This window comes from Ranitomeya variabilis, chromosome 4 (genome assembly GCF_051348905.1).
Source record: "Ranitomeya variabilis isolate aRanVar5 chromosome 4, aRanVar5.hap1, whole genome shotgun sequence".
In the NCBI taxonomy this organism is placed as follows: Eukaryota; Metazoa; Chordata; class Amphibia; order Anura; family Dendrobatidae; genus Ranitomeya; species Ranitomeya variabilis.
In genome coordinates, this window is record NC_135235.1 from 382,641,459 (window position 1) to 382,655,040 (window position 13,582).

A 13,582-nucleotide genomic window follows, 5' to 3' on the forward strand; every position below is an offset into this window, starting at 1 on the left:
TACATAACATGGGGACAGGCGGCAGGAACACGACCACCACAGCTTCCATACATGACAGGTGGCAGGAACACGACCACCACAGCTTCCATACATAACATGGGGACAAGCGGCAGGAACACGACCACCACAGCTTCCATACATAAAATGGGGGCAGGCGGCAGGAACACGACCACCACAGCTTCCATACATAACATGGGGACAGGCGGCAGGAACACGACCACCACAGCTTCCATACATGACAGGCGGCAGGAACACGACCACCACAGCTTCCATACAAAACATGGGGACAGATGGCAGGAACACGACCACCACAGCTTCCATACATAAGATGGGGACAAGCGGCAGGAACACGACCACCACAGCTTCCATACATAACATGGGGACAGGTGGCAGGAACACGACCATCACAGCTTCCATACATAACATGGGGAAAGGCGGCAGGAACACGACCACCACAGCTTCCATACATAACATGGGGACAGGTGGCAGGAACACGACCACCACAGCTTCCATACATAACATGGGGACAGGCGGCAGGAACACGACCACCACAGCTTCCATACATAACATGGGGACAGGAGGCAGGAACACGACCACCATGGCTTCCATACATAAGATGGGGACAAGCGGTAGGAACACGACCACCACTGTTTCCATACATAACATGGGGACAGGAGGCAGGAACACGACCACCACAGCTTCCATACATAAGATGGGGACAAGCGGCAGGAACACGACCACCACTGTTTCCATACATAACATGGGGACAAGCGGCAGGAACACGACCACCACTGTTTCCATACATAACATGGGGACAGGCGGCAGGAACACGACCACCACGGCTTCCATACATAACATGGGGACAGGCGGCAGGAACACGACCACCACGGCTTCCATACATAACATGGGGACAGGCGGCAGGAACACGACCACCACGGCTTCCATACATAACATGGGGACAAGCGGCAGGAACACGACCACCACAGCTTCCATACATAACATGGGGACAAGCGGCAGGAACACGACCACCACTGTTTCCATACATAACATGGGGACAGGCGGCAGGAACACGACCACCACGGCTTCCATACATAACATGGGGACAGGCGGCAGGAACACGACCACCACGGCTTCCATACATAACATGGGGACAGGCGGCAGGAACACGACCACCACGGCTTCCATACATAACATGGGGACAGGCGGCAGGAACACGACCACCACGGCTTCCATACATAACATGGGGACAAGCGGCAGGAACACGACCACCACAGCTTCCATACATAACATGGGGACAAGCGGCAGGAACACGACCACCACTGTTTCCATACATAACATGGGGACAGGCGGCAGGAACACGACCACCACGGCTTCCATACATAACATGGGGACAGGCGGCAGGAACACGACCACCACGGCTTCCATACATAACATGGGGACAGGCGGCAGGAACACGACCACCACGGCTTCCATACATAACATGGGGACAGGCGGCAGGAACACGACCACCACTGTTTCCATACATAACATGGGGACAGGAGGCAGGAACACGCGCCACGTACCTTTATTCACCAGCATGTCGTCCTCCAGGAAGCTGGAAGTGGAAACCAATGGTGTTAGTGCACATCCTATGCGGACAGTCCCGTCCCCCCAGGCAGCGCCGCCCCCCATAGCATGGCCATGGCATAACACTAGTGACCAGGATGTGCGGCGCTCCCTGCACATCTCACCTATGCAAATCAGCACTGCAGCCCCGCCCAATATGCTAATGAACGCGACCACGCCCACAACTTCTTAGCTGCTTTCAGCCAAGTGTCCTGTCCCTGCGCCTCCCTTCCCACTACACTGTCTTTACAGATTCCACAGCAGACCCCCCTACGCCTCCTGCCGTGACGTCATTCACCTGTGCCTGCCCCCAAGACCTAGCTCCTCCTCCTCCCCAGGCATTTCCCGGCGGCTTCTCCTCCTCCGCGGACACTCCGCCTTCCTTCGGCGGGAGGAGCCCCCAGACACAATCTCATCTTCCATGGCCACCCCCTCGGCCTCTGCCGCCCGCTTCGGGCGGCCCCGCGGCTCCGGCCCTCCCGGCATCCGTCCGTCAGCCAGTTCGTTCTCTGTATGCTGCATTGCGCAGGCGCGGAGCTCCCCCTCCGGGTCAGCGCACTTACGTCACTTCGCGTGTACACCCCTTTTGCTTACGGCTTGGGACCCACTGCGCTTGTGCGAAACACATACTGCTTTCGCCTGCGACGCACTGCGCATGCGCAACATTTTCAATGTCGCTACGTTCCTGCTGTGCTGCCTCCACTTCGTTCAGTAACAGAAAAGCTGATTGGCCGGTCCTTGAGGGGGTGGGGAGATTGAGCTAAAAACTAATACGCATGCTCTGATCCAATGAACTATGTGCTTTGCCTTCGGGGAGTTGTAGTTTCATGAAAGTTTCTGGGGGGGGGTTTCAACTAAAATAACTTTATTGCAAATGAGCTATACACGGAACTTGCATGCGTAGTCAAAGGGGCTGCTGACAAGAAGAAGAAAATGCGCGTGCCTGTGTGTAGCTGCGGCAGCATTCTGTGTGCAGTGTCAGGCTGTGTGTAGTATTAGCCTGTGTGCAGTGTCAGCCTGTGCGTAGTGTCAGCCTGTGTGCAGTGTCAGCCTGTGCGCAGTGTCAGCCTGTGCGTAGTGTCAGCCTGTGCGCAGTGTCAGCCTGTGCGCAGTGTCAGCCTGTGCGCAGTGTCAGCCTGTGTGTAGTGTCAGCCTGTGTGTAGTGTCAGCCTGTGCGTAGTGTCAGCCTGTGCGCAGTGTCAGCCTGTGCGCAGTGTCAGCCTGTGTGCAGTGTCAGCCTGTGTGCAGTGTCAGCCTGTGTGTAGTGTCAGCCTGTGCGTAGTGTCAGCCTGTGCGCAGTGTCAGCCTGTGCGCAGTGTCAGCCTGTGCGCAGTGTCAGCCTGTGCGTAGTGTCAGCCTGTGCGTAGTGTCAGCCTGTGCGCAGTGTCAGCCTGTGCGCAGTGTCAGCCTGTGCGTAGTGTCAGCCTGTGCGTAGTGTCAGCCTGTGTGTAGTGTCAGCCTGTGCGTAGTGTCAGCCTGTGCGCAGTGTCAGCCTGTGTGTAGTGTCAGCCTGTGCGCAGTGTCAGCCTGTGCGTAGTGTCAGCCTGTGCGCAGTGTCAGCCTGTGTGTAGTGTCAGCCTGTGCGCAGTGTCAGCCTGTGCGTAGTGTCAGCCTGTGCGCAGTGTCAGCCTGTGCGCAGTGTCAGCCTGTGCGCAGTGTCAGCCTGTGCGCAGTGTCAGCCTGTGCGTAGTGTCAGCCTGTGCGTAGTGTCAGCCTGTGCGTAGTGTCAGCCTGTGTGTAGTGTCAGCCTGTGCGTAGTGTCAGCCTGTGCGCAGTGTCAGCCTGTGCGTAGTGTCAGCCTGTGCGCAGTGTCAGCCTGTGCGTAGTGTCAGCCTGTGCGCAGTGTCAGCCTGTGCGTAGTGTCAGCCTGTGCGCAGTGTCAGCCTGTGCGTAGTGTCAGCCTGTGTGTAGTGTCAGCCTGTGCGTAGTGTCAGCCTGTGCGTAGTGTCAGCCTGTGCGCAGTGTCAGCCTGTGCGCAGTGTCAGCCTGTGCGCAGTGTCAGCCTGTGCGTAGTGTCAGCCTGTGCGTAGTGTCAGCCTGTGCGTAGTGTCAGCCTGTGCGTAGTGTCAGCCTGTGCGCAGTGTCAGCCTGTGCGCAGTGTCAGCCTGTGCGCAGTGTCAGCCTGTGCGTAGTGTCAGCCTGTGCGTAGTGTCAGCCTGTGTGTAGTGTCAGCCTGTGCGTAGTGTCAGCCTGTGCGCAGTGTCAGCCTGTGCGTAGTGTCAGCCTGTGCGCAGTGTCAGCCTGTGCGCAGTGTCAACCTGTGCGTAGTGTCAGCCTGTGCGTAGTGTCAGCCTATGCGCAGTGTCAGCCTGTGCGCAGTGTCAGCCTGTGCGTAGTGTCAGCCTGTGCGTAGTGTCAGCCTGTGCGCAGTGTCAGCCTGTGTGTAGTGTCAGCCTGTGCGTAGTGTCAGCCTGTGCGCAGTGTCAGCCTGTGCGTAGTGTCAGCCTGTGCGTAGTGTCAGCCTGTGCGCAGTGTCAGCCTGTGCGTAGTGTCAGCCTGTGCGTAGTGTCAGCCTGTGCGTAGTGTCAGCCTGTGCGCAGTGTCAGCCTGTGTGTAGTGTCAGCCTGTGCGCAGTGTCAGCCTGTGCGTAGTGTCAGCCTGTGCGCAGTGTCAGCCTGTGTGTAGTGTCAGCCTGTGCGCAGTGTCAGCCTGTGCGCAGTGTCAGCCTGTGCGCAGTGTCAGCCTGTGTGTAGTGTCAGCCTGTGCGCAGTGTCAGCCTGTGTAGTGTCAGCCTGTGTGTAGTGTCAGCCTGTGCGCAGTGTCAGCCTGTGCGTAGTGTCAGCCTGTGCGCAGTGTCAGCCTGTGTGTAGTGTCAGCCTGTGCGCAGTGTCAGCCTGTGTAGTGTCAGCCTGTGCGTAGTGTCAGCCTGTGCGCAGTGTCAGCCTGTGTAGTGTCAGCCTGTGCGTAGTGTCAGCCTGTGCGCAGTGTCAGCCTGTGTAGTGTCAGCCTGTGCGTAGTGTCAGCCTGTGCGCAGTGTCAGCCTGTGTGTAGTGTCAGCCTGTGCGCAGTGTCAGCCTGTGTAGTGTCAGCCTGTGTGTAGTGTCAGCCTGTGCGCAGTGTCAGCCTGTGCGTAGTGTCAGCCTGTGCGCAGTGTCAGCCTGTGTGTAGTGTCAGCCTGTGCGCAGTGTCAGCCTGTGTAGTGTCAGCCTGTGTGTAGTGTCAGCCTGTGCGTAGTGTCAGCCTGTGCGTAGTGTCAGCCTGTGTGTAGTGTCAGCCTGTGCGTAGTGTCAGCCTGTGCGTAGTGTCAGCCTGTGTGTAGTGTCAGCCTGTGCGTAGTGTCAGCCTGTTCGCAGTGTCAGCCTGTGCGTAGTGTCAGCCTGTGCGCAGTGTCAGCCTGTGTAGTGTCAGCCTGTGTGTAGTGTCAGCCTGTGCGCAGTGTCAGCCTGTGCGTAGTGTCAGCCTGTGCGCAGTTTCAGCCTGTGTAGTGTCAGCCTGTGTGCAGTGTCAGCCTGTGTGTAGTGTCAGCCTGTGCGCAGTGTCAGCCTGTGCATAGTGTCAGCCTGTGCGCAGTGTCAGCCTGTGCGTATTGTCAGCCTGTGTAGTGTCAGCCTGTGTGTAGTGTCAGCCTGTGCGCAGTGTCAGCCTGTGCGTAGTGTCAGCCTGTGCGCAGTGTCAGCCTGTGCGCAGTGTCAGCCTGTGCGTAGTGTCAGCCTGTGCGTAGTGTCAGCCTGTGTGTAGTGTCAGCCTGTGGGTAGTGTCAGCCTGTGCGCAGTGTCAGCCTGTGCGTAGTGTCAGCCTGTGCGCAGTGTCAGCCTGTGCGCAGTGTCAGCCTGTGCGCAGGTTCAGCCTGAGTGCAGTGTCAGCCTGTGTGTGCAGTGTCAACCTGTGTGTGCAGTGTCAGCCTGTGTGTAGTGTCAGCCTGTGCGCAGTGTCAGCCTGTGTGTAGTGTCAACCTGTGCGTAGTGTCAGCCTGTGCGCAGTGTCAGCCTGTGTGTGCAGTGTCAGCCTATGTGTGCAGTGTCAACCTGTGTGTAGTGTCAGCCTGTGTGTGCAGTGTCAACCTGTGTGTAGTGTCAGCCTGTGTGCAGTATCAGCCTGTGCATAGTGTCAGCCTGTGTGCACTGTCAGCATGTGCGCAGTGTCAGCCTGTGTGTAGTATTAGCCTGTGCGCAGTGTCACCCTGTGTGTAGTATTAGCCTGTGTGCAGTGTCACCCTGTGTGTAGTATTAGCTTGTGTGCAGTGTTAGCCTGTGTGTAGTATTAGCCTGTGTGGTGTATAGTATCAGCCTGTGTGTAGTATTAGCATGTGTGTACAGTGTCACCCTGTGTGCAGTGTTAGCATGTGTGCGCAGTGTCAGCCTGTGTATAGTATTAGCCTGTGCGCAGTGTTACCCTGTGTGTAGTATTAGCTTGTGCGCAGTGTCAGCCTGTGCGCAGTGTCAGCCTGTGCGCAGTGTCAGCCTGTGTGTGCAGTGTCAACCTGTGTGTGCAGTGTCAGCCTGTGTGTAGTGTCAGCCTGTGCGCAGTGTCAGCCTGTGTGTAGTGTCAACCTGTGCGTAGTGTCAGCCTGTGCGCAGTGTCAGCCTGTGTGTGCAGTGTCAGCCTATGTGTGCAGTGTCAACCTGTGTGTAGTGTCAGCCTGTGTGTGCAGTGTCAACCTGTGTGTAGTGTCAGCCTGTGTGCAGTATCAGCCTGTGTGTAGTATTAGCTTGTGTGCAGTGTCAGCCTGTGCACAGTGTCAGCCTGTATGTAGTGTCAGCCTGTGTGCAGTAAACATAAGGATAAATGACCTCGGGGTGATCAAAACATCCAACACCGCTGAGACACCATCACGTATTTCTCAGTCGCCCATGACAGCATTACCAGAGAGAGGGGATCCGACATTCAGGGACAGGAAACCTACAGGATAAAAGGGTGGTACCTCTCCCCTGCATCTGTTTGGTTTCCTGTCCCTGACGGGGAACCTTCTAGGACGGTACCTGCTAAAGAAGACCGGAACGTGAAGACCGACTGAGGAATCCGGAGGCAGCCAGTCCGAGTTCTGGCAGCGGGGAGGCCCCTGCCACGGCTGGTGCGGTGTCCGAGGCCGCCACGGCTACGACCGATGGGTCCGGAGCGTGAGCGGGGGGAAGCGCAGCCGCCACTCCGGATAGGAGTTAGGGGCTCCCGGCATTCTGCCGCGCACAGGGCACCTGCATTCCAAGATGGCGCCGCACCGGATGTGGTGAGAGGACTTCCGGTTCGGGGGCGGCGCAGTGAGTGAGGTGCACCAGCTGGCCAGGTGATTTACAAACTAAGCAAAAACTTTTTAGAAAAAGACCACCAAGTGATCAAAACCGAAGGGATGATGGGAAAAGAAGAAACGGGGGGTTCCTTTTCGGTAATTCCTCACAAGACCGAAAACCCCCTCCCCCCAAGTTACGTCTTCCCCAGGGTGGGAGGGAGATTGTCTTAATTCCTCCCGGCCTGGGAGAAAATTTCAACCAGCCCTTGGATACTAAATTTAATAGGTGCGGGGCTTTGAATAGAATTTCTATCCCTACCCCCCGAAACTACGTGATAACACCGCTGAGGTCCTCTCCTCAACAACAAGAAGCTCTAGAACTAGAAATCTTAAAACTGATAGACAAAGCTGTCATCCAGGAAGTCCCCTGTTGTGAATTTGCTTTTTGGGCTCCCTCTAGTGGTTACTTGTGATTTGACTCTGGGTATGTCAGTCATCCCTTGTATGCTCACCTGGGCCGTTAGTTCAGGGGTGTTGCTATATAAGCTCCCTGGCCCTTCAGTTCAATGCCTGGCAACGTTGTAATCAGAGCTAATCTGTTGTGCTCTTGTCTACTGATCCTGGTTCCTGCTAGATTAAGCTAAGTCTGCTTTCTTGCTTTTTGCTATTTGTTTTTGTTTGCATTTTTGTCCAGCTTGTACTTAATCTGTATCCTGTCCTTGCTGGAAGCTCTAGGGAGCTGGTGTTCTCCCCCCGGGCCGTTAGACGGTTCGGGGGTTCTTGAATTTCCAGCGTGGATGTTTGATAGGGTTTTTGTTGACCATATAAGTTATCTTACTACATTCTGCTATTAGTAAGCGGGCCTCTCTTTGCTGAACCTAGTTCATTTCTATGTTTGTCATTTCCTCTTACCTCACCGTTATTATTTGTGGGGGGCTTGTATCCTACTTTTGGGGTCCTTTCTCTGGAGGCAAGAGAGGTCTTTGTTTTCCTCTTCTAGGGGTAGTTAGTTCTCCGGCTGGCGCGAGACATCTAGCGACCAACGTAGGCATGTTCCCCGGCTACTTCTAGTGTTGGCGTTAGGAGTAGATATATGGTCAACCCAGTTACCACTGCCCTATGAGCTGGATTTTTGTACTTCACAGACTTACCTATTTCTCTGAGACCCTCGCCATTGGGGTCATAACAGTTTGCCAGGCCAGTATTAAATGTTATATGCATTGCAGAAGCGGGATTATAGGAAAGAAAATTCTGAGTTTTTTTTTTTCTCTCTCTCATTTTTTTTTTTTTCTTTTCCCCTTTACCTCTGAGTGGCTCAAGCTTGCTGCAGACATGAATGTCCAGACCTTGATTACAAGTGTGGACCAGCTTGCTGCTCGTGTGCAGGGCATACAAGATTATGTTACCAGAAATCCTATATCAGAACCTAAGATACCGATTCCTGAATTGTTTTTCGGAGACCGATTTAAGTTTAGAAATTTCAGGAATAATTGTAAATTATTTTTGTCCCTGAGACCCTGTTCATCTGGAGACTCCGCTCAGCAAGTGAAAATTGTTATTTCTTTTTTACAGGGCGACCCTCAGGATTGGGCCTTCTCGCTGGCGCCAGGAGATCCGGCATTGGCGGATATTGATGCGTTTTTTCTGGCGCTCGGTTTACTTTATGAGGAACCCAATCTTGAGATTCAGGCAGAAAAAGCCTTGCTGGCTTTGTCTCAGGGCCAGGACGAGGCTGAAGTGTATTGCCAAAAATTTCGGAAATGGTCCGTGCTGACTCAGTGGAACGAGTGTGCACTGGCCGCAAATTTTAGAAATGGCCTTTCTGAAGCCATTAAAAATGTGATGGTGGGTTTCCCTATTCCCACAGGTCTAAATGATTCCATGGCCCTGGCTATTCAAATTGACCGGCGGTTGCGGGAGCGCAAAACCGCAAATTCCCTTATGGTGTTGTCTGAACAGGCACCTGATTTAAGGCAATGTGATAGAAAAACCGCAAATTCACCTATGGTGCTGTCTGAACAAACACCTGATTTAATGCAATGTGATAGAATCCTGACTAGAAATGAGCGGAAAATTCACAGACGCCAGAATGGCTTGTGTTACTACTGTGGTGATTCTACACGTTATCTCAGCATGCTCTAAACGTCTAACTAAGGTTGTTAGTCCTGTCACCGTTGGTAATTTGCAACCTAAATTTATTCTATCTGTAACTTTGATTTGTTCACTGTCATCTTATCCTGCCATGGCGTTTGTAGATTCAGGTGCTGCCCTGAGTCTTATGGATCTGTCATTTGCCAAGCGCTGTGGTTTTGTTCTTTAGCCATTAGAAAATCCTATCCCTCTTAGGGGTATTGATGCTACGCCGTTGGCAGAAAATAAACCGCAGTTTTGGACACAGGTTACCATGTGTATGACTCCTGAACATCGGGAGGTTATACGTTTTCTTGTTTTGCATAAAATGCATGATTTGGTTGTTTTGGGGTTGCCATGGTTGCAGACCCATAATCCAGTCTTGGATTGGAAGGCCATGTCAGTGTCAAGTTGGGGATGCCGTGGAAATCATGGGGATTCCCTGCCCGTGTCTATTGCTTCTTCTACGCCTTCGGAAGTTCCGGAGTATTTGTCTGATTATCAGGATGTTTTCAGCGAGTCCAGGTCCAGTGCATTGCCTCCTCATAGGGAGTGTGACTGCGCAATAGAGTTGATTCCAGGCAGTAAGTTTCCTAAGGGAAGATTATTTAACCTGTCGGTACCTGAACATACCGCTATGCGTTCATATATTAGAGAGTCTCTGGAGAAGGGGCATATCCGTCCTTCTTCTTCCCCTCTTGGTGCGGGATTCTTTTTTGTGGCCAAAAAGGACGGATCTTTGAGGCCTTGTATTGACTATCGGCTCTTAAATAAGATCACTGTCAAATTTCAGTATCCTTTGCCGCTGTTGTCAGACTTGTTTGCCCGGATTAAAGGTGCCAAGTGGTTCACCAAGATAGATCTTCGTGGTGCGTACAACCTTGTGCGCATTAAGCAGGGAGATGAATGGAAAACCGCATTCAATGCGCCCGAAGGTCATTTTGAGTACTTGGTGATGCCTTTTGGGCTCTCTAATGGGCCTTCAGTTTTTCAGTCCTTTATGCATGACATTTTCCGGAAGTATCTGGATAAATTTTTGATCGTTTATCTGGACGATATTCTGGTTTTTTCTGATGATTGGGACTCGCATGTAGAACAGGTCAGGATGGTTTTCAAGATTTTGCGTGAAAATTCTTTGTTTGTTAAAGGCTCAAAGTGTCTCTTTGGTGTACAGAAGGTTCCCTTTTTAGGGTTCATTTTTTCCCCTTCTGCTGTGGAGATGGACCCAGTCAAGGTCCGAGCTATTCATGATTGGACTCAGCCCTCGTCAGTTAAGAGTCTTCAGAAGTTCTTGGGTTTTGCTAACTTTTACCGTCGTTTTATCGCTAATTTTTCTAGCGTTGTTAAACCTTTGACGGATATGACCAAGAAAGGCTCTGATGTAGCTAACTGGGCTCCTGCTGCCGTGGAGGCTTTCCAGGAGTTGAAACGTCGGTTTACTTCGGCGCCTGTTTTGTGCCAGCCTGATGTCTCACTGCCCTTTCAGGTTGAGGTGGATGCTTCGGAGATTGGGGCAGGGGCCGTTTTGTCTCAGAGAGGTCCTGGTTGCTCTACTATGAGACCTTGTGCCTTTTTCTCTAGGAAGTTTTCGCCTGCAGAGCGAAATTATGATGTGGGCAATCGGGAGTTGTTGGCCATGAAGTGGGCATTTGAGGAGTGGCGTCATTGGCTTGAGGGTGCTAAGCATTGTGTGGTGGTTTTGACTGATCACAAAAATCTGATGTATCTCGAGTCTGCTAAACGCCTGAATCCTAGACAGGCCCGCTGGTCATTGTTTTTCTCCCGTTTTGACTTTGTGGTCTCGTATTTACCAGGTTCGAAGAATGTGAAGGCCGATGCTCTGTCTAGGAGCTTTGTGCCTGATGCTCCTGGAGTCGCTGAACCTGTGGGTATTCTTAAGGAAGGAGTTATCTTGTCAGCTATTTCTCCGGATCTGCGACGTGTGTTGCAGAGATTTCAGGCTGGTAGGCCTGACTCTTGTCCACCTGACAGATTGTTTGTACCTGCTAGGTGGACCAGTAGAGTCATTTCCGAGGTTCATTCCTCGGTGTTGGCAGGGCACCCGGGAATTTTTGGCACCAGGGATCTGGTGGCCAGGTCCTTTTGGTGGCCGTCCTTGTCAAGGGATGTGCGGTCTTTTGTGCAGTCCTGTGGGACTTGTGCTCGAGCTAAGCCTTGCTGTTCTCGTGCCAGCGGGTTGCTCTTGCCCTTGCCTGTCCCGAAGAGACCTTGGACACACATCTCTATGGATTTCATTTCTGATCTTCCGGTGTCTCGGGGCATGTCTGTCATCTGGGTGATATGTGATCGTTTCTCCAAGATGGTCCATTTGGTTCCTTTGCCTAAGCTGCCTTCCTCTTCCGATCTGGTTACTGTGTTCTTCCAGAACGTGGTCCGTTTACACGGCATTCCTGAGAATATTGTGTCGGACAGAGGATCCCAGTTTGTTTCCAGGTTCTGGCGATCCTTTTGTGGTAGGATGGGCATTGATTTGTCGTTTTCGTCCGCTTTTCATCCACAGACTAATGGACAAACGGAGCGAACTAATCAGACTCTGGAGGCTTATTTGAGGTGTTTTGTCTCTTTTGATCAGGATGATTGGGTGACCTTCTTGCCGTTGGCTGAATTTGCCCTTAATAATCGGGCTAGTTCCGCCACCTTGGTTTCGCCATTTTTCTGCAACTCTGGTTTCCATCCTCATTTTTCCTCTGGACATGTGGAGCCTTCTGACTGTCCTGGGGTGGATTCTGTGGTAGATAGGTTGCAGCAGATCTGGAATCATGTGGTGGACAACTTGAAGTTGTCACAGGAGAAGGCTCAGCGTTTTGCCAACCGCCGCCGCAGTGTGGGTCCCCGACTTCGTGTTGGGGATTTGGTATGGCTGTCTTCTCGATTTGTTCCTATGAAGGTCTCCTCTCCCAAATTTAAGCCTCGCTTCATTGGTCCGTACAAGATATTGGAAATCCTTAATCCTGTGTCCTTTCGCCTGGATCTTCCGGTGTCGTTTGCCATTCACAACGTATTTCATAGGTCCTTGTTGCGGCGGTACGTTGTGCCTGTGGTTCCTTCTGCTGAGCCTCCTGCTCCGGTGTTGGTTGAGGGCGAGTTGGAGTACGTGGTGGAGAAGATCTTAGATTCTCGTCTCTCCAGGCGGAGGCTTCAGTACCTGGTCAAGTGGAAGGGCTATGGTCAGGAGGATAATTCCTGGGTGGTCGCCTCTGATGTGCATGCGGCCGATTTAGTTCGGGCCTTTCACGCCGCTCATCCTGATCGCCCTGGTGGTCTTGGTGAGGGTTCGGTGACCCCTCACTAAGGGGGGGGTACTGTTGTGAATTTGCTTTTTGGGCTCCCTCTAGTGGTTACTTGTGATTTGACTCTGGGTATGTCAGTCATCCCTTGTATGCTCACCTGGGCCGTTAGTTCAGGGGTGTTGCTATATAAGCTCCCTGGCCCTTCAGTTCAATGCCTGGCAACGTTGTAATCAGAGCTAATCTGTTGTGCTCTTGTCTACTGATCCTGGTTCCTGCTAGATTAAGCTAAGTCTGCTTTCTTGCTTTTTGCGATTTGTTTTTGTTTGCATTTTTGTCCAGCTTGTACTTAATCTGTATCCTGTCCTTGCTGGAAGCTCTAGGGAGCTGGTGTTCTCCCCCCGGGCCGTTAGACGGTTCGGGGGTTCTTGAATTTCCAGCGTGGATGTTTGATAGGGTTTTTGTTGACCATATAAGTTATCTTACTACATTCTGCTATTAGTAAGCGGGCCTCTCTTTGCTGAACCTAGTTCATTTCTATGTTTGTCATTTCCTCTTACCTCACCGTTATTATTTGTGGGGGGCTTGTATCCTACTTTTGGGGTCCTTTCTCTGGAGGCAAGAGAGGTCTTTGTTTTCCTCTTCTAGGGGTAGTTAGTTCTCCGGCTGGCGCGAGACATCTAGCGACCAACGTAGGCATGTTCCCCGGCTACTTCTAGTGTTGGCGTTAGGAGTAGATATATGGTCAACCCAGTTACCACTGCCCTATGAGCTGGATTTTTGTACTTCACAGACTTACCTATTTCTCTGAGACCCTCGCCATTGGGGTCATAACAGTCCCCCCTCTGGAGAGAGGGAAGGGATTTTACTCCCCGTTATTCCTGGCTCCCAAGCCGGACGGGACCTTCAGGACTATAATAAACTTACGGAAGTTAAATACTTATGTAAAGAACCAGAGATTCAAAATGGAGTCAATAAAGTCAACAATAAAAAATCTGTTTCCAAACTGTTTTATGATAGTCCTAGATCTCAGCGACGCGTATTATCACGTTCCCATCCACGAGAACTCTCAAAAATTCCTCAGACTGGCAGTAGTCATAAAAGGACAAATAAGGGAATACCAATACAGAGCTCTTCCCTTTGGTATATCAATTGCACCTCGCATCTTCACCAAATTGGTAGCAGAGATGATGTCACATCTAAGAGAGGAAGACATTTTGATTGTTCCATATTTGGATGACTTTCTGATCGTGAGCAACTCTGCCCAACTCTGCCGTCAGCAATGCGACAGAGTGATAAACACTCTAAAAAGAATTAGGCTGGCTCCTCGGGGAGATCAAAACATCCAACACCGCAGAGACACCATCACGTGTTTCTCAACGCAGCTGTCTGTGGATGGATACCATGTTTTGGCATAGGTGGTTTTCTTTTATTG

The 13,582-nt window shown here is 52.1% G+C and overlaps 1 protein-coding gene across 4 annotated transcripts in view; it reads right to left on the reverse strand.

Annotated features, from left to right (window-relative positions):
• The window catches only part of LOC143764831 (E3 ubiquitin-protein ligase ZFP91-like), a 95,506-nt gene extending 93,354 nt beyond the window's left edge, over nt 1-2,152 (reverse strand). The window contains exons 1-2 of one of the 4 annotated variants that reach the window (XM_077250822.1): nt 1,904-2,150; nt 1,563-1,594 (exon numbers count right to left, since the gene is read on the reverse strand). In XM_077250822.1, the coding sequence (XP_077106937.1) occupies nt 1,563-1,594; nt 1,904-2,127 (256 nt within the window). In that variant the 5' untranslated portion in view covers nt 2,128-2,150. Of the gene's footprint in view, nt 1-1,562; nt 1,595-1,730; nt 1,840-1,903 lie in introns of those variants that run through there. The other 3 variants (XM_077250824.1, XM_077250821.1, XM_077250823.1) reach the window with 3 other exon arrangements.
• Nucleotides 2,153-13,582: the final 11,430 nt, after the last annotated feature.